Raw genomic sequence first — 27,817 nt, 5'->3', positions numbered from 1 at the left:
CCGCCGCGGCCGGGATCGAACCCGCATCTTTCGGGTGAGCAGCAGAGTTATGTAGGTATGCGCACCTCAGAGCCAAATGCTCGTAGGCAGCGGTTCTGTAGCCGAAGGCCCTGGAATAAATTTGATTGGGATGCTTGAATCACAGCTGAATCTCGGAATCAAATTCAGGCCTTTCCCTTCCACTGAAGCATGTCTGCTGTGTCTGGGAACCAGGAGGAGTATCATGAATGGCAACAGAATGCCTCCAAGCTACTGTAGGCATGCAATACAGGGCACCATATGGAAATTTCACGACCAACTCTGAATGCTTTCGTAGAAAGTCTTTATTTCAAATCACGTATCTAGTGAGACTGCTTTGGCGGCATCTTTATATAAAAGGTTAAAAAAAAAAAAGTCACTCCACATGATGCAGTGAACAAACTTCCACTCTATAAGCCGCAGCACTGCATAGCTCGCACAGCGAGAAACGGGTGCAGAGACATCATAATAGCTTTGGCACACGGCATACAGCTGCTCTTGGACGATCACACCTTGAAGCTGGAAGCACAATGCCACCATATACACAACAAAGGAATTAGCCGGCACGAATGCTGCAATCCACAGGCAAGATTAAAACCGCTAGGGGGTCAAACTTAAAAGCATTAAACTGCATGCACCTTAGCCAAGCTCAGCTGTAAAGCATCTCTAGTGTGAGCCAGTGCTCATTAGAGCAAACTAGACGTCAGGCAAAGCTATGAAGGACTCGCATACAGTCAATGAGACAGCAAAGTCAAAGGGCTAGAGCAAACCTTTTTTACAAGTGATTTGCTCTGCACAATACAAAATGTTGATTACAACACTCGCATACATCTTGGAGATCGCCAAGATACAGAATCTCCATACAGCAGCCACAGCTGTGGCTCTTGCAGGTTCAAGATGTTGAATTCAGTTATTTTTTTATGTTTAGACTCTCATTATGTAACCAATACATATTCTGACTCACAAATTTCTGTGCATTGAACAGAAGCTACATCGATGCAAACACCCTTTGATAAGCCTGCAAGGTATGATAATTCAGAAACCATCCATGATGATGGCACAGCCTATAAGGCAATGATAATTTGGAACTATAGGTGACATCCACACGTGCCTCGAGTTGCACTGGATAGAAACAACCGTCGAATCTCACGACTAAATGCACGTGACAAAAATGAAAACAAGGATGTTTGAGTAGGTTGTATTCCCAGAAGTCCACAGACGCCAACTTGCTTACTTCACTGTCCGAAAAAAAGGTTCAATATGCTCGACCCTGACCCTTTGATCTACGCTGAAACTCTATTGGCAAGTGCACATCGAGCATGTGCATTGTTCAAGAAGCATTGGGCTAAAGCGAAATACAAAAATGTAATGACTAGGAGCTCTAAAAGGGTGTTACAGCTGCTCAAAAATAAAAAGGAAAAAGCAAAACAAAAGCGGCTCATCTTTGCCACCTGATGCAGGTATTGAAGGAGGGTAACAGACATTCAGAAATCACCCACTGGTCAAGCAAATGCAGGAACAATTCAGAAGTTCTTCGAGACAGTGTTGTTCCATTTTGGAAATTCGACCTTTTTGAGAGAATTAGAGGAGTGAAGTTTAACGAAAAGGAAAATTTTACGGAGTTTAAGGAAATTTTAAGAACGAAAAGTGTCTCCCTTCTTTCCAAATTGGTGGAGTTTTCAAGCTGCTGCAGAGAAAAAGGCCTACATAAAGGTTTTTTCGGTCTAATAAAATAAATCGTCAGTTGCAGCACGAACATCGCTGCTTTGAGAATCTACTTGCCGAGTGACATCATGACAAACGAAAATGATAACAGAAGTAGAGACCAATATGCCTCCGAAAAACACAGCCGCACAAGTCTGCTAAACACAGTCAACAGGTATTATAGATGCAGGCAAGCAGAGGATGTTATATGAAGAGAAAAGCACATTTTTAACGTATTTCTCAATAAATAAATCTCCACGAACAAAAGAAGAGAAGACAAAAGCTTGCAGCTAAGCACAGCCATTTGATTTGAGTGACAGAAGAAACACCTGTGACCGAAAGGTGATTTGTTGTGCACTTCACCGAATGTTTGTTCTCGCTGAAGTGGTGAAACTCCCTGTGTAGAAGTCACATGAAACTGACACACAACGCTCCTAAAACAACACAGCATATCTTTGGAAAGAAGCATTACCACTACGGGTAGGTAAACGCCAAAAAACACACATGCTGCTGAAGATGAGGAACAAAACTCCACAACTGCAAATAAATGCGATCAAAAGCTGTTGTTTTGACAACAGATATGCTCTCATCCTTTTCTGTTTTTGTTTCGTTCTTCAACCCCTATATGGCAAGCACATTAAAGTACAATTTGAAACAGTGAGCAGACACCACGCAATATATTTCAGTAAAAAGAAAAACCTTTCATCACTCTTTGTGTAAATTCAAAGCAGCCACACCACATTTGAGCGAAAAAAAAAAGTGAATGCTTGAATTCAAAAAACTGTTGTGCTTTGTTCACTACACTTGGGAATCGCAACCAAGTTCCTAAAAGTTAACATCTACTGTACACTGCGTGAAATCAGAAACCAACAGCCGAGCTTGCAGCCGGAGTATTCTGCAAGCACGGAAAACATCGAACACTCAACAAAAAAAAATGTGACCTGAAACCGCACGCTATTGCGGCACTCGTTCTGGTATGCTCAACTGAGACGTGCGGGGCTTGCGGAATTTCATACAAAGTACACTGCATGCATAATTTGGGCTAGGGAACGGTGCACATCTAGCTTACAGCAGAGTAATCAGGCTGTAATCTGCTGACAATAAGATAGATGAGAACAAAGGTAAAAGTATAACTACAAAGCACAGAAAGAGCCTTTGGGCTTTTGAGCTACGTGCTAGATGCCGGGCACATAGTCACGCTCGGTTCAGAAACCAAGCGAACCATCCGCCACAGTATGCATTGTAAAAAGAAATTCAAACGCAGCTTTTGAATGGTCAAAAGTTCACCACAAAACTGGCAGTAAGTGCACGATAGTGCGAGGACTACAACAAGCATGCACAAATCATGCACAAAGTATGAGCAACAATTCTGGCCAGTGTAGTAACACGACCAGACAGGCAAGTTCACAACATCACCAAGAAAAAGCGGTCTTAAAGAGACTCCGCTCAACACTCTGCAAAACCAAAGAGCACTTGGGGCATCATACTCCAGCCTAAATGTGTGCAAGTGTTGTCCGAATGCAGCATTACCCATTGCATATGGCTTCCCTCACGACAGCAAGAAACGTTTTTGAGCACGAAACTGCACAGAACACGAGGGAAAGCCCCCCTTGTGTGTGAAACGGATGCAAGGTCAACAGTTCACTGGGAGGCAGTTTTTCGCAGTGTTGCATGAGAACGGGAGTCCATCAGCAAACAACCACTCTGCAGAAAAAAACTGAAAACCCACACAAACTGGCATCGACAGCTAGGATTCAAGGGAAAAACAAAAGGGAAGAGGAACATGGTCACCAGGTCACAGGTGAGACAACAAAAACAGAAACAACAAAGCATCAACGAGTGAACACCAGACGCGATGGTAGGGACGTGGACCATGGATCCAGTGCCGAGGCCAGAAAGTCCGACTGGCACCCACTGGCGTGAAAGTTCTTCCGCTCTCAAAACTCATCGTGCCGGGTGAGAGCCTCGCCGTAGTCTGTCGCCTGGCTTCCCACGAAGACGTCGTACTTGTCAATGATCTCATCTCGGGTCAGCTTGCCATCCTGCAAAACGCAGAAAGGGGGGGAAATTTATAACAATTAGGCATAAAACAGTCAGCACTGCAGAAATGTGGCCGGCTCGAATGAAGTAAATTTTCTTACGGCTGCAGAATTTCATTCAAAATACTGGGTGCTTGGCTTATTTGATGTATTACAACATAGTATTAGAGTCTTAACTGCAATGCAAATTGGTTAAATGAAGACCTATAAACATTTGGGGGGTGCTCAGCACAACCTAGTAAAGTTATGAAGTTTGGTAGACTGAAAACAGAGTTTGAAATGAACCTCTTTGAATTCAGCAAAGGATCTATAGTGAACAAAGAAAAAAAGGGGATTCTAATTTTCACCCGGATGTCTTCAGTAGCAGTGGATAGTGCAATCCTTTATCACAGACATTGGGAGTGTTTAGCATGACTCTGGCTCAACTACGGCCATCAGCCAACTGCCCTAAGGGGTGGCCTTTAGTAACACTGCCTTAAGGCTCACAGTGTCACTCCTCACTGCCATTGGAGACAGTTTCGTAAAAGCATAATGCCATGCACCAAAGAATGTGCTCTTCACATACTTCAGCAATGAATGTGCAAACATCCCGAGCAATGCAGCTTTGCAGTTGTGTCTGTTCACAAATCTTATGCTTAAAAACCCCATTGGGTTGGAAATGAAGATGGCTGTACCGTGTTCTGCAACTTTATCGGCACAGGTTTGAAAAATTCTCCCTCCACAACTGTTGGCTCGTTTGTGGTGAAACCGCGCACAAAGCTTCCTTATTGTTGTCCGTTTTAAGGCATAGTAAGTATAAAAGTGGTACTTACTAGGTTTGGTCACGCGAGATGCGAAACAAGAAGCACCCGTGTTGAGATCGAGCCGCCGTCATCGAATTTCTGCCGAAAGATACTTGTGGCGCCATCTGGCATCGCTGAAGGAAAGCGCCGCGACGGAAGCGCCGAGGCGAGCGCTGCAACGAGCGCGGCGGCTTGCTTTGAATGCGTCGTTCGGGCCATGTCGTCTGCTTAAGCGCGTGAAATATTTTTCTGCCAACGCATTTTCAACACTATCGTAAACAAATTAAATGACTTGACGGTGATTTACCAATAAAAGATATGTTCTCCATTGTCTCGTCGTATTTCTGCCGTCTGCTTTCGCGGCACTTTCCTTCAGCGATGCCAGATGACGCCACAAGTATCTTTTGGCAGAAATTCGATGACGGCGGCTCAATCTCAACACCGGTGCTTCTTGTTTTGCATCTCACGTGACCAAACCTAGTAAGTACCACTTTTATACTTACTATGCCTTAAAACGGACAACAATAAGGAAGCTTTGTGCGCGGTTTTACCACAAACGAGCCAACGGTTGTGGCGGGAGAATTTTTCAAACCTGTGCTGATAAAGTTGCAGAACACGGTATACTGAGCGCCACAAAAGCACGTATCATACCATATTTACTCGCTTAATTTGTGCCGTTGCGTAATGTGCGCAACCCCAGTTTATTAATAGGTTTTTGTTTGTTTTTTAAAAGTTCAACTGGCACATTTTGTACTCCCAGCTTTGCCAGATCACCAGCATGCACGTGAGCATGCACAAGGAAAGCTTGGGAAGACCGGCACGGCTTAATTTAAAGGAAGAAAGTGTGCAGTTTATGCGAGTAAATACGGTAATTTCTTCTCCACCCAGTGATTCCATCATGCCGCCATGAGACACTGCACCTCCAAGTGCGGCAAAGGATGCACAATTTTGCCTCCCCACCATGCACCCATTTGAAATCCCCGCCACTGTACACACGATGCTCATTTGCATGCCTCCCAAAGGCAGCTATGGGGTGGCTTCAATAACCATCCGTGCCACTGCCCGTTCCTGAACTGCTGTGGATGTGTTCGTCCATGTATTGCACTTGAGCAAATGCACTGTGCGAAATCAACGCCCATGGCTATCCCCCCTGACCTTGTCCTTGTCGGCCTCGTGGATGAGGTGCCGGGCCTCGGCGATGCTGTGGTCGTAGTCGGTGGGCATGATCCAGTCCCGCACCTCGTCTACACCCAGGAAGCCATCCTTGTCCTTGTCCCGGAAGTTGGTGAACTGCTCCCGCTCCGTCTGCACCCAGTCCGGCTCCACCTCCCCTTCCGATGCACCTTCGTACATGTCGCCTGCAAGAGCGGCACTTATAAATGTGAAAGCCTTTATTGCCGCATCATTGTCGACAGAAGGTTGTCAGCAGAGGCGTCACGCTTTTTCTAGTCAGACCAGAAAAATATCTTTGTGCACGACGGGATTCGAACCAGCATCCCTCCGTTCCGCAGCCAAGTGTGTTAATGGTTACTCTACTCCCTGCCAACGCATATGTAGTTCTCCTTGTCTAGGACTCTGGGGAGCGTTTGCAGAAAGGCGTCTAATCAGACGGATGCCTCCTAAACGCCCTCCAGTGTCACCAGCATTTAAGATTCACAAACAATTGTGTACTTAATTAACATCTTAACCACACATCAGTGACACAAGCAGCAACACCGTGCTAAAGGCTTCTGCCTCACCGCACTTTAGGTCAACAAAGTGCCCCCCTGAAATTTTAAAGGCTGCTTTAGGGCCTCGCTGGACGAGTACGTTTGCTAGGCAGTACGCGAGAGCATGCTCACAACATAACAGGGCTCTATGGGACATTTTCAACCCTTTGAGGGTTTTTGCCGCATATGTCAAGCCTTAACGAACTGTTTCATATTGCTGAACTATATCTACTGCGTTTATTATTGACAAACCCTTTGTTAGCTTCTTTCTGTTGTGTTAATCTTATGTATGCGTTTATAAGCATTTTTTTTTTATGACCACTTCTGTACTGTTCATGAACTGTTCATTTCTTTCTGTTTGCTGCTGTCATGCCATATTTTGGTTTCCTGGGCCCTTGTCAAGCTGTTTGTACAGCTTTTAGCTTAAGCAATCATCCAGTTGCTGGAAAATAAATTTGATTTGATGCGTGGTGGCGGTTTTCTGTCCCGTGAGGTCTTTGCCATACAGGAACGGTTTGAACCCTTCGTTTGAAATTTCGGGCCACGACGACAATGCATGCTCACTGGGAGGTGCTGCCACTTCCTAGGACTTACAAAAAGTGTTTGAAATTTGATTGTGCTACCTTCTTGAGGAGATAAACAGGACTGATTCTAGCTTCAGCGTGTTGCAAGGTCTGCGGCAAAGCCCTTTCGTGGTTTCGGTTTCACCACGTGATCGCAACGGAGGTGCGCGAAACTTGATTTTTGTATCGCAGGGGCCGCGGAAGTTCATTTCCATTCTTATTGGCGCTGCTCTTAGCGTGTTCATCACCGACGCTCACGAGGTATTTTTGCACTCTTTGTTTACTGAGTTTCCTTCGAGTTCTGCAGATGCATGGCAAAGCAGCGGTATGGCCGAACGCACTGCCCCTTCTCTTCACACTGACAGCAATGACGCGTCTGACTCTGATTTTGTACATTTTGTACACTCAAAACCTGCAATAAAGTAGTTTGACCACTGGGAAAGTTTAAAAAAAAAAATCGACCCTTGAAGGGTTAATGCCCGTGATTTTGAGTGCAGAATCCAGCAATGTATCACTGAGGTTTTACAGCTCAGTTTGGTTTGGTTTTATGAGGTTTAACATCCCAAAGCAACTCAGGCTATGAAGGATGCCATAGTGGAGGGCTGCGCATAATTTGGACCACCTGGGGTTCTTCAAAGTCCACTGACATCGCACAGTGACTCCTGCAGCCGGGATCAAACCCGCATCTTTCGGGCTAGCAGCCGAGCACCATAACTATGGAGCGACGGCGGCAGCAGGCTTTACAGCACAGTGTAGACCGCTTATAACTTATGTTGAGGGGTACGCGAAAATCTGCACTATATCAAACACACTGCTTTTAAAGTCAAAATACACGCCACACGAGTAGCTTCCCTTTTAAAAATGCTTTATTTATCAGTGAACAAAAAGCAACACACTTAGTACGCTGCACGCTTAGATTAGTTTTAGCATACCGCACAAGCACGAACGCGGAGGCGGTTTCATCGCAAAGTTTGGTGACAAGCAGATGGACACGTGATGCCAACAACTTGATGGCTGCCAATCCTTTAAGAAGAGGCAGCGTAACCAGCTGGGTGATTACTGAAGACAACATGCTTGAAGCAAGCAGTGCCTTCAACCAGCGAAAGCAGAGTCTGCATGTGAATTGCCAAGCAAAATCGAAAAAGCGTAACCTAAGCAGTGGAGTGTCAGTGATCATCGAATCAATTCATGCTCTGGCATTTCCTTTGCATCGACCATCGATCGCCACACAATTTTTGTTATGCTTGTTTAATGGAGTAAGCAGCAGCACACCTCAGAAGCCCCCACTACAACACAGGGAAGCGCACTAGCTGTTCCGTACGCTAACTGAGCAGATTTCAAAACCGCACAATAAGTGGTAAATCGCTTTGCGCGACAGCATATTAAGCAGTGTAACTTTACATTTAGCCCTATCGCAGGCAGAGCGATGGCCGTCAAAAACCGCATTACCGTATAAATGCTAGTAAGGGCTGCATTTTTCTTTTTCGCAGATTCGAGGGCCAATTTTTGGGGTGGGGCCCATATAAGCAATGTGCGAAAATAATTTTCTTTTTTACATAAAAACACACCAATCAGGGAATGAGCGGCATTTATTCTACGTTCAATCACCACTCACGGAGTCTTCAGACTCCGAGCTAGTGCTGTGCTCTGGTGCACGCTCATCGCACAAGAAGTCGCGCAGCATGTCCGGTGTCAGCACGTAGCCGTTGTTCCGCACTTCCATTGCACAACAGAGCAGCTCTTATTCCATTTCGGGAAACTTGCACGGCTTGGCTTGGAAACTGCGCTTTTTGCAGCTTGTGTTCCTCAATGCATCCTTTTGGTTGCACCATCGTAGGACGCACTTCTTGGCTGCGTCGAATTTCCTGCCTGCCGTACGCTTGCTGCGCCCGAGACCAAACTCCCAGCCCTGTAGCTATTAAGGTGCTTGCCCATCGTGCTAAAACTGCAATGCCTGGCAGCAGCATATGAAAGCCACAACTATGATGAACTAACACACTAGCACAACTCCCGTGCCTTTGACAGTCACAAAAAGCTGGAGCTGTTGATACTGATGCCGATATGGATAGCAGGAGCTCGCGGTGGAGGGAAAAGATGATGATGATGATGATGATGATGAACCGCAGCCGTGGGTGCTATCCATAGGTGGCACCTGAAAGCTCATGTGCATGTATGTGGCCTCCGCGGTCAAGCACGCCATTGCTCACAGCTGGTGTTGATCACAGAGGCTACAGTGCATGCATTTCGTAGGTCGTGGAAAGTTTGGGTGCAGCCCTTACACAGATCTTCTGTTTTTTTTAATACTTCCTTCGGGAAGAATAGGGTGCAGCCCATAAACAGGTACAGCCCTTACACACGTTTATACGGTAAGTGGTCTCCACTGCACATTACCTGACAACAGTTTCCCTGTGAACGTGCCTTCCATTTCTCCAGAAGAACTAAGTTCCCTGATGGCTGTACTTTGTGTCTGGTGCTGCAATAACAGCTACCCTGATACAAGAAAAGTTGTAGGTGCAAGGAAGAAGCCAACTCAAGTGCCAAGAAGCCCTCCTGAATGTGTTACATCACTGCTCACCAACTATCTCGAACTGCTTCTGGCACAGGCGTGAAGGCAGAGAGGGAAGAAGCACGCACCGATGTACTCGTCCAGGGAGATCTTGCCGTCCTTGTCCTTGTCGATGTCCTCCATGGTCTCCTCGACCACCACGTTCTTCATGTCCTGGCTCTCCTCCGGGTGGAGGAAGTCCCCAAACTCCTCCTTGCTGAGGTGGCCGTCCCCATCCCGGTCGGCACGGTCCCAGCGCCGCTTGTCCCTCCGCACCATGTCCTGGAAGCTCATGGCACCACCCTCCTCTGCATCCGACTCCGAGTCCTCCGCTTCACTGCCTGCACGCGGGGGGGAAGAGCGGGAACTGCACCAGGGCACGCAGACTTCTCCACTTGGCTGGAGAGAAGTACTAACTCAAACAAACAATGTCATCAACAGAAAATCTGTTCAAAATTTCCAACCAATATAACAGGGAAATTGGTTTCTGTGGAAAGGAAATGGCACAGTATCTGCCTCACATATCTTGGTGGACACCTGAACCGCGCCGTAAGGGAAGGGAGGAAGGCGGGAGTGAAAGAAGTAAGAGAGAAGGAGGTGCCGTAGTGGAGGTCTCCGGAATAATTTCGACCACCTGAAGATCTTTAACGTGCACTGACATCGCACAGCACACGGGCGCCTCTTGCGTTTCGCCTCCATCGAAATGTGGCCGCTGCGGTCGGGTTCGAACCCGGGTACTCTGGCTCGGTAGGCGAGCGCCTTAACCACTGAGCTACATGAACGTGAAATGGTATGGAAGAGGTAGAACAGCACTATATGAAGTTATGGAAATGAGGTCCAGTGCATTGCTTTGCACCCTAAAGAAACAACATGCTATATCTGGCATCATACCTGCACAACCTCTTTCTTTATGAACTCTATGCTTTAATGCACCCAAGTTTTGCACTTCCCGGATTGCCACAATGACGTCAATGTTCCAAACATGATTCAGCATGAGGATATAGATTCTGCAGCTTGCTTTGATGCTCACTGTAATTAGACTAAATTTCCTCCTCGAAATATGCAGAATGCTGCCCCAAAGTGCATCTCGTCTCGGAGTACACCACAAACATGCATTTGGTATGCTTTTTTTTTTTGCTCTACTGTCCCCAAGACCAGTGTTTTACACCAGGAACATGGACTACTGCTGAGCTCCAGGTGTCCCATTTCTTCAATATTGAAGCGGGTAGACGACGCCCAAGAGCGTGGGAAGAGTAGAAGATGACAACGAAGTTCGGACTGTGTTCTCGGTGCCGCCGCAGCTGTTTTTTTCTATTTGTAAATATTTGTAAATATATTCTTTCCCGCAACATATTTGGTGGAGGTGCGGCTTTCCCCTATGTCTACCGATGACGGAGCTCCGCAGCGGCCGCCAGTTGCCTTCACTCATCATGACCCAAGACGCCTCCCAGCAAACCTCAGCCCCGGCCATGACATCATTCATTCTTTCTCCCCCTAGTGACCCTGAAACATTTTCTGGTACCGACAACACTGACATCGACGACTGGATCAACATGTACGAGCGAGTGAGTACCTACAACCGCTGGGATCCGACCCTTATGCTCGCAAATGTCATATTCTATCTAAAAGACACCGCCCGGGTCTGGTATGAGACCCACGAAGACCATCTAACCAGCTGGGACGTGTACAAAGAGAAACTCCGCGAATTGTTTGGACGGCCGCTCAGCCGAACACTCGCCGCTAAGAAGGACCTCGCCTCCCGAGCTCAAACGTCTACGGAGTCCTATGTGTCGTATATTCAAGATGTGCTGGCCCTCTGTCACAAAGTTGACGCCAATATGCCCGAGTCTGACAAAGTCGGCCACGTGTTGAAGGGAATCGCCGATGATGCCTTCAACTTGCTCGTATACAAGAGCTGCACTACAGTTGACGGAATTATTAAGGAATGTCGACGCTTCGAGGAAGCCAAAAGCAGGCGTATTAGCCAGCCGTACACACGCCTTCCCAACACGGCTGCGAAATCTTCATGTGAAGACCTGCGACACCGGGAAACTCCAGCGCCCCCCGAAAATGTTACCCGCATCATCTGATGCGAGCTCGAAGCTATGTCCCCTGCCCCCCTGCATCTACATGATGGCGACAACCGCTTGCCTACCATCTCTCTGGTACAAGCTGTCGTCCGCCAAGAGCTTGCCAACCTTGGTTTCCAGCCCGTCAGCCCTGTACGGTCTTCACCACCACCCGAAATCATTGCGATTGCTCCTGGACGACCTTCGTACTTCACTCCACGTCGCCGAAACCCTAACGACTGGCGGACAACCGACGACAGGCCGATTTGTTTCCATTGCCACCGCATTGGCCACATCTCCCGCCACTGTCGAAATTATTGGTCCCGTCGCAGCACATACCGTCCTCTCAGCTCCCACCGCGACGACGAACAGCCCAGCTACTACACGCCCCCTCCAGCCCAGCACAGTGCTACAGTCGACGGCCAGATTCCCCGCTCCAGCCGCTCCCCGTCCCCCCTGCGTCGACAGTCTCGTTCGCCCCAACGCCGTCGCTCCTCTCCGCTGCAGTGTCTAGACGCACTGCTAGACGCTGCAGTGTCTGGAGGTGATGCTGCAGTACAGCCCCAGTCCCAAAATCCTCGATTAGCCCTTCGCGCACACCATAATTTGCTCGCCATTCATGTCGATGGAGTGCCTGTGAGCGCCCTGATCGATACAGGCGCGCACGTATCCGTCATGAGTTCAGCCCTACGACGCCGCCTCCGAAAAGTACTGACCCCTGCACCCAAAGCCGTTCTCCGCGTTGCCGACGGCGGAACGCCTCATGTTGTTGGACTATGCACAGCCCGTGTGACCATATCCGGCCGCCATACATCCGTTCTGTTCTCTGTTCTGGACCAGTGCCCTCATGAAGTCATTCTTGGCCTCGACTTCCTGTCTGAGCATTCAGCCCTCATTGACTGCACCACTAATGTTGTTCAGCTTGACCTTCCTCTTTCTGCTGAGTCGCCGTCCCCAGTTATACACCGTCTTTGTGCTGTCGACTTTGTCCGTCTACCGCCTCAAGCCGCAACTTACATTTCTTTCTCATCTGTTCCCCCTGTACCTGATGGTCACTACGTAGTCACTCCGGAACTTGACGTCGCCCTGACGCGCAGCATTGCGCTTCCACACATTGTATTTACAATGTCGGCCAACCGAGCGTACCTTCCGGTCCTGAACTTTGGTTCATCCATCCAACCGCTCCCGCAAGGCATCTCACTCGCCACGCTGTGCCCTGCTGCCGAATGTGTGATATCAGTGGTGGACAGCTGCTTACCTTCCACTCAGCAATGCCGGTTGCCTGCGGCCCCATCAACAGCGAACCCAACGGACGACTACGCCGACATGATCGCTTCTGACCTACCGCCGATGCAAGCTCGCGATCTTAGGTGCCTCTTATCATCTTTCCGCGACATCTTCGACTTTGATAGCCGTGTTTTGGCTCGGACCTCTGTGGTGACGCATCACATAAACACCGGTGATTCCGCTCCTCTCCGCAGACGTCCGTACCGAGTGTCGAGCGCCGAACGCACCGTCATAAATCAAGAGGTGGACAAGATGCTCGCAAAAGACATCATCGAGCCCTCGTCAAGTCCTTGGGCTTCACCAGTCGTCCTGGTGAAAAAGGACGGCAGCTGGTGCTTCTGCGTTGATTATCGGCACCTCAACCGCATCACAAAAAAAGATGCATATCCACTCCCAAGGATCGATGATGCCTTAGATTGCCTCCACGGCGCCAAATATTTCTCTTCAATTGATCTTCGATCGGGGTAGTGGCAAATTGCCGTTGATGAAAAGGACCGCGAGAAGACCGCCTTCGTGACGCCTGATGGCTTATACCAGTTTAAAGTCATGCCGTTCGGCCTCTGTAACGCCCCGGCTACCTTCGAACGAATGATGGACTCCCTTCTTCGTGGCTTTAAATGGTCCACCTGCCTCTGTTACCTAGACGATGTTGTGGTTTTCTCGCCTACTTTTGCCACGCACCTCGAGCGCCTCTCCAATATTCTGACAGTGTTTCGTAACGCCGGACTTCAGCTGAACTCATCGAAATGCAAGTTCGGTCGTCGCCAACTCACTATTCTTGGACACCTCGTTGACGCTTCTGGTGTACGCCCAGATCCCATCAAAATTCAAGCTGTGAAGGACTTTCCTCTTCCAAGGTCGTCGAAAGATGTGCGCAGCTTTGTCGGCTTGTGCTCGTATTTTCGCCGTTTTATCAAAGATTTCGCCGGCATCGCTCGTCCCCTCACCGATCTTCTGAAGAACGACACCCCCTTTACCTGGGGCCCTGCTCAAGAGAACTCATTTTCATCCCTCGTCCACTTGCTGACCACTCCGCCCATCTTAGCACATTTTGACCCGTCATCTCCCACAGAGGTTCGCACCGACGCCTCCGGGTATGGCATCGGCGCCGTCCTAGCCCAACGTCAACAGGGTCAAGATCGAGTCATCGCTTATGCCAGCCACCTACTTTCAGCCGCAGAGAAAAATTACACCATTACTGAGCGCGAGTGTCTTGCCCTTGTCTGGGCAGTAGCTAAATCCAGACCCTACCTGTTTGGCCGTTCATTCGCTGTTGTCACTGATCACCACGCTCTCTGTTGGCTGTCTTCACTAAAAGATCCCACCGGTCGCCTTGGTCGCTGGGCATTGCGCCTCCAAGAATACTCATACTCCGTCGTGTACAAGTCAGGGCGCCATCACCAGGACGCTGACTGTTTATCCCGATACCCTGTGGAACCACCTGACCTAGAGGACGCTGAGACCCTGCCCTGCCTCTTAGCTATCTCTGATCTTGCCGATATTGCCAACGAACAGCGCCACGACTCATCTTTACGACCTATTTTTGATGGCATCCGTTCTGCAAACCGATCTCCGTCTCTGAACCTTTATGTGCTCCAGAACGGCATTTTGTATCGCCGAAACCTACACTCCGATGGCCCTCCGCTCCTGCTCGTGATACCCCAACGTCTACGCTCTTCTGTCCTTGAAGAACTGCACGATCTGCCGACAGCCGGTCACCTTGGCGTGTCCCGCACGTACGCTCGGGTGCGGCATCGCTTCTTTTGGCCTGGTCTCTATCGTTCCGTCACACGTTATGTGGCCGCTTGCGACCTGTGTCAACGTCGGAAAAGGCCCTCCACTTTGCCTGCCGGTCTGCTCCAACCCATCGACATACCTCCGGAACCTTTTCACCGTGTTGGCCTCGATCTTCTTGGCCCTTTTCCAACGTCCCTCTCCGGCAACAAGTGGATCGCTGTCGCAACTGATTATACGACTCGGTACGCCATCACGCGTGCTTTGCCGTCCAGCTGCGCTACCGATGTCGCCGATTTTCTTCTGCAAGACGTCATCCTTCACCACGGCGCCCCTCGTCAACTGCTCACCGACCGCGGTCGTTATTTTCTATCCAGAGTAGTTCACGACATTCTTCGTTCGTGTGACACGCAGCACCAGCTCGCGACAGCTTACCACCCACAAACCAATGGGCTTACGGAAAGGTTCAACCGCACGCTCACCGACATGTTAGCCATGTACGTATCGCCAGACCACCGAGATTGGGACACAGCCTTGCCTTATGTGACATTTGCATATAACTCTTCTCTTCATGACAGAACAGGCTATTCTCCTTTCTACCTTTTGTTTGGTAGGCATCCCACCTTGCCTTTGGACACACTCATGCCGCCTTCTTCAGCCCCCACCACTGCTTACGCTCGGGACGCTATCTCCCAGGCCACGCTGGCGCGCCAAATAGCACGTAGTAGGCTCCAAGCCTCTCAAGTTTCCCAAAAGTCAGCCTACGACCGCCGTCACCAGGCCGTCGAATTTACCCCGGGATCACTCGTCCTTCTCTGGACGCCCTCTCGCAGCGTCGGTCTCTCCGAGAAGCTCCTTTCGCACTACCGTGGCCCTTACCGTGTCGTGCGCCGTGTTACCGACGTGAACTATGAAATTGCTCCCCTTGAAACCTCGCCATCGTCCTCTGGCGCCACCACTGATATCGTCCATGTCTGTCGCCTTAAACCTTATCACGACGCTCATACGTCGCCGCCCTAACACCGAGGCGGCGTTTCAGCAGCCGGGGGTCCTGAAGCGGGTAGACGACGACGACGCCCAAGAGCGTGGGAAGAGTAGAAGACGACAACGAAGTTCGGACTGTGTTCTCGGTGCCGCCGCAGCTGTTCTTTTCTATTTGTAAATATTTGTAAATATGTTCTTTCCCGCAACAATATATATGAGGGCTTGGCTTTGTGACCGACCATTCCCTAAACAGGCAAGTGATCTGGCACCCCACCTGGCACACGTGAAGAAAACAACTGAATTTCAGGGAATAACCATGACAAAACTGGTTTCGAATTAGGAAAACGAAAAAGATAACAAGTATGACCCAACGCCAGATACGCTGAAACTGCAGCTTTGCAGCAAAGTTGCTCTCTAGCTCAAAAGAAGCTGCCACAGAGCCAAGGGCAGCAACATGCTGGCTGCACACAGGTGGTCAAGGGAATTGTGCCCTGAGATACTCCCATGTCGACTCACAATTAACACAGCCCAGTGAACAGGGCCACATTGTGAACCAACACTGTCATATCATCATAAATGATGAGCCTTTGCCTGGAAGGGGTTCTCAGCCCAGAACCCCCTTTGGCGGTCCCTTGATCTGATGGAGCTGTTTGGTAGACTGTGTGGCCACAAGGGCGGCCCCCTAGGAGAAATGGTTGGGTTTAGGTATTATGGGTTCAAAGTGGGTGGGGTCACTCCGAGAGGTAGTGTTAGAGCCTAGGAAATGTATTGGTGCAGTTGGGTGGGAAGAAGGTAGGGCGTATGAGGTGGGCGACAGGAACGAGTGCATCTGTACAGTGGAACCTCGATTATACGACGTTCAGGGGACCGCGCGAAACCGTCGTATAATCCGGGTGTCGTATAATCGAAAATCAAAGAATGCGGCCAGTGGCGCTCGGCCTTGCGCCGAAAACTGTTGACCGGCTTCAAGCCCGCGGCAAGTACGCCAATCAGATTAAAAAAGACAAAACCCAGCATTTGTTTGAAACAGATTTGCAAAAAAATCTTTATTACCGTTTAAAAAAAATCGGTAATTTTTTTTTTTTTTGCACCTTTGCCCAACCTCGGCGCATCAACTTTCTTTCAAGGGCTGCCACGTCCGGCAGTAGGTCGCCAACATCGTCGCGCGCGCAAGCAAAGCGCCGGATGTTGTCGACGCTCTGCAACACGTCCGCGTAACTAGGAATGGGAGCGCAAACCTCTGCATCGTTGTCCACTTCGGAAGTTTTATCGTGGGGCGCAAGCATCCATTACTTCCATTACAAAAAGCGCCGTGGACGCCGCTGTCCTCGCTTGGGCGAGCGCGGCCTCGCCCGCTTATCTGTTTTTTCATCAGCGTCCGCTCCTGTGGGACCCGCGCCTTATCTTTTCTCTTTATCTTTCCTCTGATCTTTTAACTCTCCTCGGCAGCGGTGGTGGCTTGGCTCACGCCAGTAGGCGGGCCCGTGCGCTTTCCTTTTCATCCTTCTCTCAGTCGCAACAACAACAGGCAGGCCGCGCCTCCTTGGGACTCCGACTGCACAGGCTCGACGAAAAAGAGAGCAAGTGCACTTGGCGGCCTCGGCAACGCTCTCTTCTGCGCAAAAACGGGGGTGCTTAGATTCGCATGCAAAGTTTTTGTTTTTTTTTCAGAAATTTTTTTCCGAAAATAGGGGGGGGGGGGGGGGGGCTGCTTAGAATCGCGAAAATACGGTACATCCCGGGCTGCGTTTGCTGAAGACTTTTTTGACGGACGGTACGAGCCAGCCGTCGTACGAAGCGGGGTCGTTCTAAAATTTGCGACGTATAACCGAGGTTTTTAATGCATTGTCTCTATGGGGGTTTTGCCGGGACCGCACAAATTCGTCGTAAAATGCGGGTCGTCGCATGACCGGGGGACGTATAATCGAGGTTCCACTAGTTGTTGCCAGTACATACTCTGGGTGAGGTCTAGGGAAGGTTGAGGTGGTGGGCAGATTGTGCGCAATGTTCTCATTGTATGATCACACAGTAGTTGAGGGGTTATAGTGGGTGTAGTGTGAAGTGGATGGGGAGGTCATCCGCCAGTACCCAGAAGCTTAACTTTCAGGCAAATGCATGAATGTGTTCATTTCTAGGGATTCCCATGTGCCCAGGTCCCCATGTTACGGCGATAGGGTACAGCTTTGGGTGTTGGAGGATGGAAAGTATTTTGGAAATGGAGAAAGGGAGAGTCCTTCATAGAAATTCCCTGTATGCTGCTTGCGAACCTGTGCACATTGTAATGTGACGTGTGCAATGGCGAGAGTGACGGCTAGGCACTTGACATCACATGTGGTGTCGGAGTGTACCAAGGCAGCCCTGTGTGTTTGGTGACTTATGTTTGTTTGTTTGTTTGTTTATTGGGGTTTAACGTCCCAAAGCAACTGAGGCTATGAGAGACGCCGTAGTGAAGGGCTCCGGAAATATCGACCACCTGGGGTTCTTTAACGTGCACTGACATCGCACAGCACACGGGCCTCTAGAATTTCGCCTTCAAGAAATTCAGCCGCCGCGGCCGGGATCGAACCCGCGTCTTTCGGGCCAGCAGCCGAGCGCCGTAACCACTTAGCCACCGCGGCGGGGCGTTTGGTGACTTATGTCTAAGAAACGTCTTTGTGTAGACGTCCTGACAGTTGTGGTATGGCTTTCAAGAGGTACACAGTGCGAGTTCCACTGTGGCTTTTGTAATGTTCTGGGCCTATGTGTGGGGGGAGGGATGCGAGCCATAGTGTACTGTGAATGTGAGGTGAAGATAAGCTCATACACTGATGCCATCGCATTTCTGCTGATGTGTTCTAACTTAGAAAAGCCAGTGCACCTTATCAAATAAATTAATGTCTGTGTTCAAGTCTTAAAAGGACATTGGAATCCACTTCCAGAAACACCCCAACAAAGGGACCCCTCAAGAGCTATTGGGGTAATGTGCTTGTACATATCACCGTATTTACATGACTGTAAGTTGACCCATTTTTTTAAATTTGAAAATTTGAAGTTGGGAGGGTCGACTGACTATCAAAACACTACCAATAAAGGCGAGACAAACCAGATAACAGGGATGCTATGGTATAGTTGCAATTTTATGCTTGCTCTACAGCTCTACCCATTAGCATTCGGATGTTCTGCACACTTCTTTAAAAGATTTTTCAATTTTTTGTTGTTTTTTTACTTTTAACTGCACAATTGGCCCTCCTGGGAGTGTCAATAGTTGATGGATGGGCCGTTGTTCCAATCGTGGTGGCAATGTCCCTCGATATGGAGGCGCTTCCGGGGAGTGTCGGCAGCTGATGGAAGAACTGACGCTACACGCGCATTGTTTCGCTTTGTCCCTGTCTGACATATTTGACTAGACTGCTGCCATGTTTTCCCAGTTCTTACTGTCGTGCTTCATCAGTCGTCATTAGTGCTCCGGGTCCGGTAAGCATTCGGCACTCGTTCACAGCTAGATTCAAGATGGCTGTCATTCTTAACGCCGAAGAAACAAATCGCGCGCTGGGCCGCAAGTGCCGCATTTCAGGACGGGTGATTCAGTTGTGACCGCTGCAGTGAGCTGTTCCACGCGATGTCATGGTACCACTGATTGCGAAGTGCGGGATTTCGCGGGACGGCGAAGTTAGACTGACACACTGTGGGACCACAGCAATGATGATGACGAGTGAAGGCTGGTTTACATGCAGGTGGCTGAGTGAATGGAGTGAATGAGCGGCGTGATGTGGTTAAAAATTTCCAACTTGTTGGAACCTCGACGCACTTGCTGTTCAAGCCACCGTGATTGCTCGAAACAGGTTTTTGCGTCACAGCGGTAGGAAGTGCGAAGTGCGAGAGTTTTCGCTTATGTGTGAAACAGGCTTGAGGATGGTGGCTTAAGTGTGGACGAGTAGTCCAGTGATTAATATATTTTCGTTGTGGAATGTGTCCATGAGCATTCCCCTCTTTTTTTTTTTTTTTCTTGATGCGATATGAGTGGGTTCGACTTACACTTGAGTCGACTTCATCATAATCATCATCATCATCAGCCTGACTACTCCAACTGCAGGGCAAAGGCCTCTCCCATGTCTCTCCAATTAACCCTGTCCTTTGGAAGTTGTGGCCACCATATCCTCGCAAACTTCTTAATCTCATCTGCCCACCCAACTTTCTGCCACCCCCTGCTACGCTTGCCTTCTCTTGGAATCCACTCCGTTACCCTTAAGGAGCAGCGGTTATCCTGCCTTCGCATTACATGCCCTGCCCAAGCCCACTTCTTCCTCTTGATTTCAACTAGGATGTCACTAACTTGCGTTTGTTCTCTCACCCACTCCACCCGCTTCCGATCTCTTAACGTTACACCTATCATTTTTCTTTCCATAGCTCGCTGCGTTGTTCTTAAGCTGAACCCTCTTTGTTAGCTTCCACATTTCTGCCCCATAGGTTTGTAATCATGGTACCAATGAGGCTAACATGACAGCATTTGCAAGTTGCAGAAAAGCAGCCACTTGATTGTTCTGAACAACACTCGCAGGCTCTCTCACATTACTCAGTTTGTGCCAAAGCACCCGACACGAGATCAAGAACTGGCACAAAATGCATCCTCTCACAAATTTCATCTACCATTGCGGGGAAGTGCTGTTTTCACATTCTCTTACGTTCTGTTTCCCTGCATGGGTACCACAGGAGTTGCACTAGCTCCTGCAGTGCATATACAGGGACACTAGCTTATGCATGAGGATACCATCACTTCTGAAGCTTGAGCGCCAACTGTTGGGCAAGCTAGAGCTACACTACAGTGGCAAAGAAAGGGTGGGGTGGCAGCTAGCTTATGAGCCATGAGCATATATCTTTCTTCCTTTGCGTAAGGTCACATACTAACTCAGTCCATATCTACAGTGGCAGAAAGCATTACGCCCAGAAATAGCAGGCTCAGAGCACTCTCTTCGTTGACTTTTGCTTCCCCACAGCACACCTGCATCCTCTCCTGCGCAATTTTCTCTCTCTCTCTCCCCCTCTGCAGGACACAGGAAGAAGCCTACCTTCGGCCCCGTAGGTGGAGTTTCGGTACTCCTCCCAGCTGATGCGGCTGCTCTCCTGGGGGTTGTACACCTTCCACTGCTTGTCCACATCGTCCCGAACGTAGCGCTTCTGCGTGTACTGGATCCAGGACTCCAGCTCCTGCTGCGTCACGAAGCCGTCCTGCGGAACCCCCATGGAAGAATGCCAGTCAGCCACGACGCAACCAACCCATCTCGGCACAGGGCACATTCTCGTGCAGCCTGGCACAATTAAGATGGAATGAGATGACTACAAGGTGTTACCATCAAAGGCACCTTTTGTTTCACCACAGAAATAAGAACATTCGTGGAAGCGTGACAAAAAAATGCCCTCAATCGCTTTTGGTAGCTCCTCAAGCCTATGGAGCTGCCAAAACTTTTACCCCAAAGACAAAGTAAGGTTTTCATCTGCACTCAATGACTGGCGAAATGATACCAGGCACCAAAATGCTGCAGCTTCTGTAAGGTTGTCAGCGCTGCTTCGAGACTATTCTACACCAAGGTGCATGACAGTGAAGGCCAATGAGGTGTCCAAAGAAGATGTGAAAGTATAAAAGACCACCTGCCATGAACCCCCAACTTGGTTGGAAACACAGTGTTGCTCAATACCTGTCAACTGAAACCAAACACTAAAGTGGGGGTGTCTTAGCAGTAGTGTGAGTCCCATTACCCAGTATTCAGTATCTATAGCTCTCCACCTGGCCGGTCAGCTTAACTTACTTCTATTTTTGGCATTTCGCACAAGTACTGCCGATGTAGAGAAAAGAACCACGTCTAGACAAACAAAGCTGCCTCTGAATTCCTCAGCATTAGCATGCACCGGCACAACTGACTAAGGCTGCTGCTAAGCCCACCCACTTGGAAATCAATCGGCACAACTGACTAAGGCTGCTGCTAAGCCCACCCACTTGGAAATCAATCTTCACAGCTGCCCATTTCGTGTGCACAAAGGACAAATGCGGAGTGCACACTCACATGGTCCTTGTCGATCTTATCGACAATCTTGAGTAGCCGCTCCTTGCTCTCGGCCGGCGAGAGCTGGTCAAACGTCTTGGCCGTCTCCTTTCCGAGGAAAGCCTCGTGATCGTAGTCAACATTGTGCACGGGGTCATCCTCCTCTTCGACATTCTCATAGTGGGTCTTCTCACTCAGGGGCTGCACGCACAAACAGCAGTTGAGCACAGTGCTAGACTAACATATCCGTTTTCAAAGCACACTGAACAAGACCGGCACTTAAGGTTTACGATACCTTCGGATGCTACAGCAGCACTGAAAACATGCACAGTCAGGAAACTGAAAGAAAAAATAATGATACAGAAGCGTGCTTGTCACTAATCTGCACAGGGCCTGATGCTTTCATGAAGCTGAGCTTACAGCGGACCATTTTTTAAACACATGCAAGGTGTGCATGCGTGCGTGTGTGTGTGTGTGTGCGTGCACGCGCACTCTCAAAACTGTAATATATTATGCGCATAATGCTTCCAAAATCGGAAAAAAAGAAACTCGCTGCTATAGAATCAGTTATGAGTCTATAGTAAATAAACTTTTTTTCACGTGGCCAGTGGATGCAGCATATCCAACTAGGATGCTCACATCATTTATGAGAATTTACAAAACTGCCTACACAACAATATGACTTATCTGGGCTCAGTCAAACAAGAAGCTTGTTGGTATAATGCAAATCTGCCAAATCAAACGTTACAGCACCTGGCTAGCTTTTACCGCAGAATCATATACATCAAGTGAATCGAAAAACATTCCAGTTAAATCAGAAGTTAATTACGAAACTAAAGAACTGCTGCACACATATTTCTCCAGCCACTGCAATCTACATCCTTCATCAAAAGTATACAGCACAAGAGGTTTGCTTCCAAGGTGTTAAGCGGTGCTCCCTAGCATATCTAGCAGTCAAAAGCTTTGCAGGATTGAGGACGTGAAGCTATTCCTCTTTCGAGAGGTTACGACCGCTGAGGATGTATAACAAGGCAAACAGCAGGCTTCACAAGCATACCCCTTTGGCCGTATACTTTGGCAGCGAGTGTACATTGGCATCCTCACATTCGGTGTTGTGGCATAAAGTGTTCCAACATCTACACTCACTATGACACTACACCGTAATACAAAGCACAATCACAAGCTTGTGGATGCGGCAGCCACATGATTAACGGCTAATTAAAATTAAAAAAATGAACAAGGGAGGGGAAAACCTCAGGTTGCGTGAGCCAACGTTTCGACAAGGGGACTTGTCTTCGTCTGGGCAAAGCGTTCATCATTGGCAGGGATTAAATAGGGCCTTCGCTCCGAGGAGGAAGGCCCCGGGGGTGGGGAAGGAAAGTGGTGTGAGAGGGGATGCGTGTCAGGAAGGGGAGGGAGGTGAACCTTGATTCGTTAAGCTGCAATAGTGGAAAAACTTATATCCGGGGGGTGTGTAATGAACAAAGGCTTTGAAGGGGCTGCGATGGGGGGTTGGCGCTGGATGGACCTGAAAAACTCAGAAAATGTGAGGCATGTGACAGGTCCCGCACTGCAAGACGTCAAACCTTCACAAGCATGCTCGCACCAGCCCGGCTTGAACACATTCTGGACTACAATGTTTCAGACAAGGAAAAAGAGTGAAAAGCAGAGGCTAGCGAATCTGACACAGCTGGCTACGCATCAGGCACTTCGGAAAATGCTCGGACGGGTAGCAGCGCCAAACCAAAGCAAAGCAGCGCACGCACCTGTGTGGAGTGCACCTTGTCGTGGATGTCCTTGTGGATGGCGATCGTGAGCGACAGCTGGAGCAGGCAGAGCACCAGCGAGTAGCGCAACACCAGGGGCACCATGGCTGGGCTGGACGTGTCTACTCACCACCTGGTTGGAGGAGCAGCGACTTGAAAACCCACAAGCTCACAAGGGGCAAATCATCTGTCCATCTGGCAACACGCACTAGCCATCCAGTTAGGAAGAGCCCCTCCCCTCCAGCACCATGCAAGTGCTCACTCAAGCCCCACAATATTGACACACTGATGCGGATTCTGACCCTGTTTACCCTTGAGGAGGTACCATTAACAGTTATTGCCATAAAACTGTGATGCAGTTGTGCACTGCTAATACGAATGACCCACTTTATCAGATGGTTTTCTAGGGAACAATTCGTTTTCAATGCATTCGCATCTGGTTAAAATGAAAATCATCTGCTGAGACAGTTGTCAGGATGAAGAAGCACAGAGCCCAGTAGGGCTCACACATTTCTGTCACATTAATATGGACAGCAATGTGAACAAAACATTGACCACCCTAACGAGATGCCATCTCCCTTGTGTTTTTAGAGCAGGGCACCAGTGCAAGGCTCTAATTCTTCAGTTATTGCCCTTTTTTTTCTTTTCTGGCTCCATGCTTTACACTGCCGAGGTGCCCAGTCAACACAACTTTCCATTTGCTATAGTGCATGAATGCCTGTGAACAAAGCATTTCCAACATTGCAAAATGATGAGTAGTAGCGTTCACCAGCTGTCAGGTGACTGCACACTAACTATGCCATAGTACAAGAGGCGTTATTGCGTTACAAAATGCCATCACGCATCTCATAAACTACCAGGCACTTCAAATTGCATTGCTGCATCGTTTTGACAACCAGGGTAACAAAGTTTCCACTTTAGAGCACACCACTATGCACAGAACCAGAACTTAATCGGAAAGTATTTTGCCCAATATTCTTGTTTTCCTTCACAATTCGTTGCTAGGGTCAACTCTGCTTTATAGACAAATTGCTTAGGAACCAAAGTGTACATATAGAACGAAACCTCGTTATAGCGAACAGGTACAAAAACGTAAAATAGTTCGCTACAGCCGAAATTCGTAACATAAAATTTCGTCAGAAACGCACGCAAACACGCGCAGTTTAGTCATTGAAGGGACGGCAAATCTGGCGATCCTTACTAGAGAAACGGAGAGACGTTTTCAGAGGTTTTGGCGGCGTTTCGAAGGCCGCAAAAAACTGAGCGCCAGATAGGTTGGCTTCCCCGCATAGCACCATAAACACAGTTTGAGCACCGGCTACGGTGGCTTCCCCGCATCACAGCCGTGTCGCGTGGAAAGCGGTACGCCAGAGCAAACGCTATCGCTGCTTTCATCGCACCCGCGACAGCCGACATGAGCGCAGGATTGTTACTGCAAGCTTACAACCGTCTGCGCTGCTGCTTCCAGAGCGCTGTCGACAGATGCCAGAGGGTGAACTGCCTGACTGCAACCCTACACGCCGCTGTTGGCGAGTGCAAGATAAAAGTGCAAATAATCTTGGCGCGATCGCTTGCCACATCACTGCCAGTCACTGGTGCCGTGCGGCGAAGCCTGCCATCCAAACGGGCACAGTTATTGGCTAAAGATTTCCATATATCCATTTCACGGCCAACCGCGTTCGATATATGAAGTAGAGATTGCAAGCGTTTGTCATAAATATTTACGAAGAGTTCGATATAGCCCATAATTCGTAATATCCATGTTCATTATGTGTGACGTACAAGAACCATTTTAAAGCATAAAGTGCTTTGCCATGTGGAGATATTCTACACTTCGCATCTTTACAGACCTTTCACTGATGCCATGCTCTCACACCACTGCCATGATTTCGTATTTTCTCACATAGCCGTTGGCAAAGTTCCTCCTCTGGCTATGTTGCATAATTTGTAGTGCCTTGTGTCCATTGTTCACTTCCTATTTCGAAGCTCAGATGATCCACAATAATCGCAAAGCTGCCTGCATTTTTCTGTCACCAACATAGACTTGCACAAGCAGGATCGAATTTGTAATTGATTCAAATATTGGGCTAACAACCTCAAATTTTACATTTAAGGGCAAACCAAACATATTTAATAATTTTGATCACCTAGCTTCGTTTTAAAGACACCTGAAAACATTTTTAATCAAACAGTGCAGATCCAAGCTCATCATTGCATTGAGCAAAATGGTATTTGGAGAACAGGTATTCCATAACTGAATATAGATTTTTCACCTCCCTACGAGAAAAACTTCACGATCAGAATATGATAAGGTTTGAAGTGAAAGGTTCTCTGAAACCTCAGTTCGTGGTTTGCGGAGGTTTAACCTCCCAAAGCGACTCAGGTTATGAGGGACACCGTAGTGGAGGGCTCTGGAAATTTCGATCACTTGGGGTTCTTTAACGTGCCCTCACATGGCGCAGTATACGGGGCTATAGAATTCCGCCTCCTCAGAAAGAAAAGCCATAATCTAACTTTGTAGCCATGAAAAGCTGCTGCCACATGCAATCATCCATAATCATCACATCATCTAACTCAAACTCCTGGCTATTCTTCTGTCGCTGAATACAAGACATCTCAAATGAAAGAACTTAATACCCTCTTTGACAGACAGAATAAGGATGTCATACAAGCGACACTGGATCAGGTACGGCAAAGACTACAGTGATAATCCAGCATGCATTTAACACTGCCAGAACCACATTAGCTGTGACTGCAAGAGCCGAAAGCCTGAGAGGTTGGTTACACCTGAACTTGCACTAGGCAAGTAATGCACTTGTGTCACAGAACTGCAACTCGGAGATTGAATTAACTGTATTCTCTCTAATTTCAGATAAATGAAATTCCTGGCTATTTCACAAAAATGTGTGGCCTCTATGAATGTAAACCCATGTGAGACGATGTGAATGTAAGCCCATGTGATACACACGCACACAAAAAGACAGTGTACTGAGAGGTACATAGCAGAGTTTTTCGCCATAAATAATAAACTGCTTTTACCAGTTAACTTTAAGTAAATTGCATACATAATATAGATGGAGAAAAAATTACATTCTGTCATACAGAAATAAAGCACAGAAAACCGAACTAACACACAAAATGTGGAAGCGCAAGCTGCTTTAATTCCCGAAGCAATTGGAATCTGACATCTATCCACCAATCAAAAGGTTGGCTCTCAGAGCGCTGTGCATCCCCTGCCGACGCGTTGCAGGTCTTGCTAAGCGCGACTGTACTTTATTAAAATAAAATTAAAACTAAAAAATGCGGCAGGCGAGTTGCAGCACTGAGAGACGAGCGTGGAAAAGAGACGATAAAGAGCGAGCGGATCCCTTTCATTCCAGTAACGCCACATCATCGCCAGCCGTCCTGCGCCTTCAGTGGAAGTCAAGGGTAGGGGCACCAAGAAGTGACCCGCCGCGCACGACATCGCGACGCGTCAGAGGCCCCATACAATGACGCTGCCGCGCAGCCAATGGAAAACGGGGTCCGCAAGCACACGTCGCCGAAACCTCACACGAAAAAAGCGCGGCTCTCGGAATGCGATCAGCCATTTCAAGCCAGGTGTCATTGAACGGACATGACAAAGCTGGAATACCGAGTACCCAGAGCTAAACAAATGAAAAGTTCCACAAGCACGTCACCGCACGTCTCAGGCGTTATTTTTAAAAGCACTGCCCGCGACCTATGGGGGGGAGCGGGGGCGCCGGCGTGAACAATTCTGAGTCTGAAGAAGATTTGTCGAGACATTGCGGGCGGAGATTATACTATGGCGTTTAAACAACGTCTTGTACAACAATGCAGGGCAAAGAAGTGCCCGAAAAATTCAGTTAGCTTCTCTCTTCCGTTTAGGAGCGGACAGAAAAGAAGGCTCGCACGGGCGAGCTACGAACACAGCGCACTGAAGCCCAAGGAGACGACGTCTAAACGACCTACAGTTTGCGGACGTGAGGTAGCGGTGATAAAACCGGAAGAGAGATGATATCGCACCTGCTGGCACGGTGTAAGCGCTTTCTTTTCGCACCTGTAGCAGACAGCAGCCGCAAACTTACCCGTTGGCACTTTTGACGATCGCAAGCGTGGAACTACCCCCGTTGCCAGGCGCTCGGCGGTTTCACTGCCTCCTTTGGAGAAATGGGACAGCGAGAAATCAGTCCCGGGAGCGTATTCGCCAACTGCAGCCTGTACAGCGCAAGGCTTGAAACCACGGTGAATTGATCACGGTGACTGAAGATTGTCACTACGCCTTACCTAAAAGGGATAATAAATCCTCTTAAACGGCGTTATATGCCACTAAGCATCACGATTTGCGACCTAAAAGGTAAATAATTGAAAAAAATGAAATTAAAAAAAACAATAAAACTACAGCACAGAGAGCGGATTCGAACGGCCGACCTTCCATACGCAAAACGAGCCTCTAATCCACTGCGCCATAGCAGCGATGTCAAGCTGTCGTTCTGAATGAATATTTATAACCAGCCTTAATGTGGCTGCTACCTGCCGGTGGGCGGCGCTGTCATCGCTGGCTGTACCGGCTGCATTTGGCGAACACGCGTCCCGGGAG

At 48.6% G+C, this 27,817-nt stretch overlaps 1 protein-coding gene across 2 annotated transcripts; it reads right to left on the bottom strand.

Annotated features, from left to right (window-relative positions):
* Positions 1-305: 305 nt before the first annotated feature.
* Positions 306-27,458, bottom strand: scf (Calumenin B scf). Of its 2 annotated transcripts, none has more exons than XM_089560950.1 (7): positions 27,306-27,458; positions 23,218-23,350; positions 21,473-21,652; positions 20,480-20,639; positions 9,450-9,701; positions 5,699-5,901; positions 306-3,764 (listed from the first exon to the last, which is right to left on the bottom strand). In XM_089560950.1, the coding sequence occupies exons 2-7, from the start codon at positions 23,320-23,322 to the stop codon at positions 3,660-3,662; spliced, it is 1,005 nt and encodes a 334-aa protein (XP_089417076.1). In that variant the 5' UTR covers positions 23,323-23,350; positions 27,306-27,458; the 3' UTR covers positions 306-3,659. The 2 variants fall into 2 exon arrangements, with proteins under 2 accessions (XP_089417076.1, XP_089417085.1); XM_089560959.1 differs by having other exon boundaries at positions 27,244-27,320.
* Positions 27,459-27,817: the final 359 nt, after the last annotated feature.

The sequence above is a fragment of the Amblyomma mixtum genome, chromosome 1, assembly GCF_055824585.1.
Source record: "Amblyomma mixtum isolate Tamu chromosome 1, ASM5582458v1, whole genome shotgun sequence".
In the NCBI taxonomy this organism is placed as follows: domain Eukaryota; kingdom Metazoa; phylum Arthropoda; class Arachnida; order Ixodida; family Ixodidae; genus Amblyomma; species Amblyomma mixtum.
The sequence above is the reverse complement of the archived record's forward strand: the minus strand, read 5'-3'. Positions and strand labels throughout refer to the sequence as shown.

Bases quoted from the DNA above. Each gene is read 5' to 3' on its own strand.
- scf (XM_089560950.1), bottom strand. From the start codon at position 23,322: ATGGTGCCCCTGGTGTTGCGCTACTCGCTGGTGCTCTGCCTGCTCCAG. The intron at 20,640-21,472 runs GTGAGTGTGCAC...GGGGTTCCGCAG, and splicing joins ATAAGATCGACAAGGACCAT to GACGGCTTCGTGACGCAGCA. The intron at 3,765-5,698 runs GTCAGGGGGGAT...TGCGTTTTGCAG, and splicing joins ACGAGGCCGACAAGGACAAG to GATGGCAAGCTGACCCGAGA.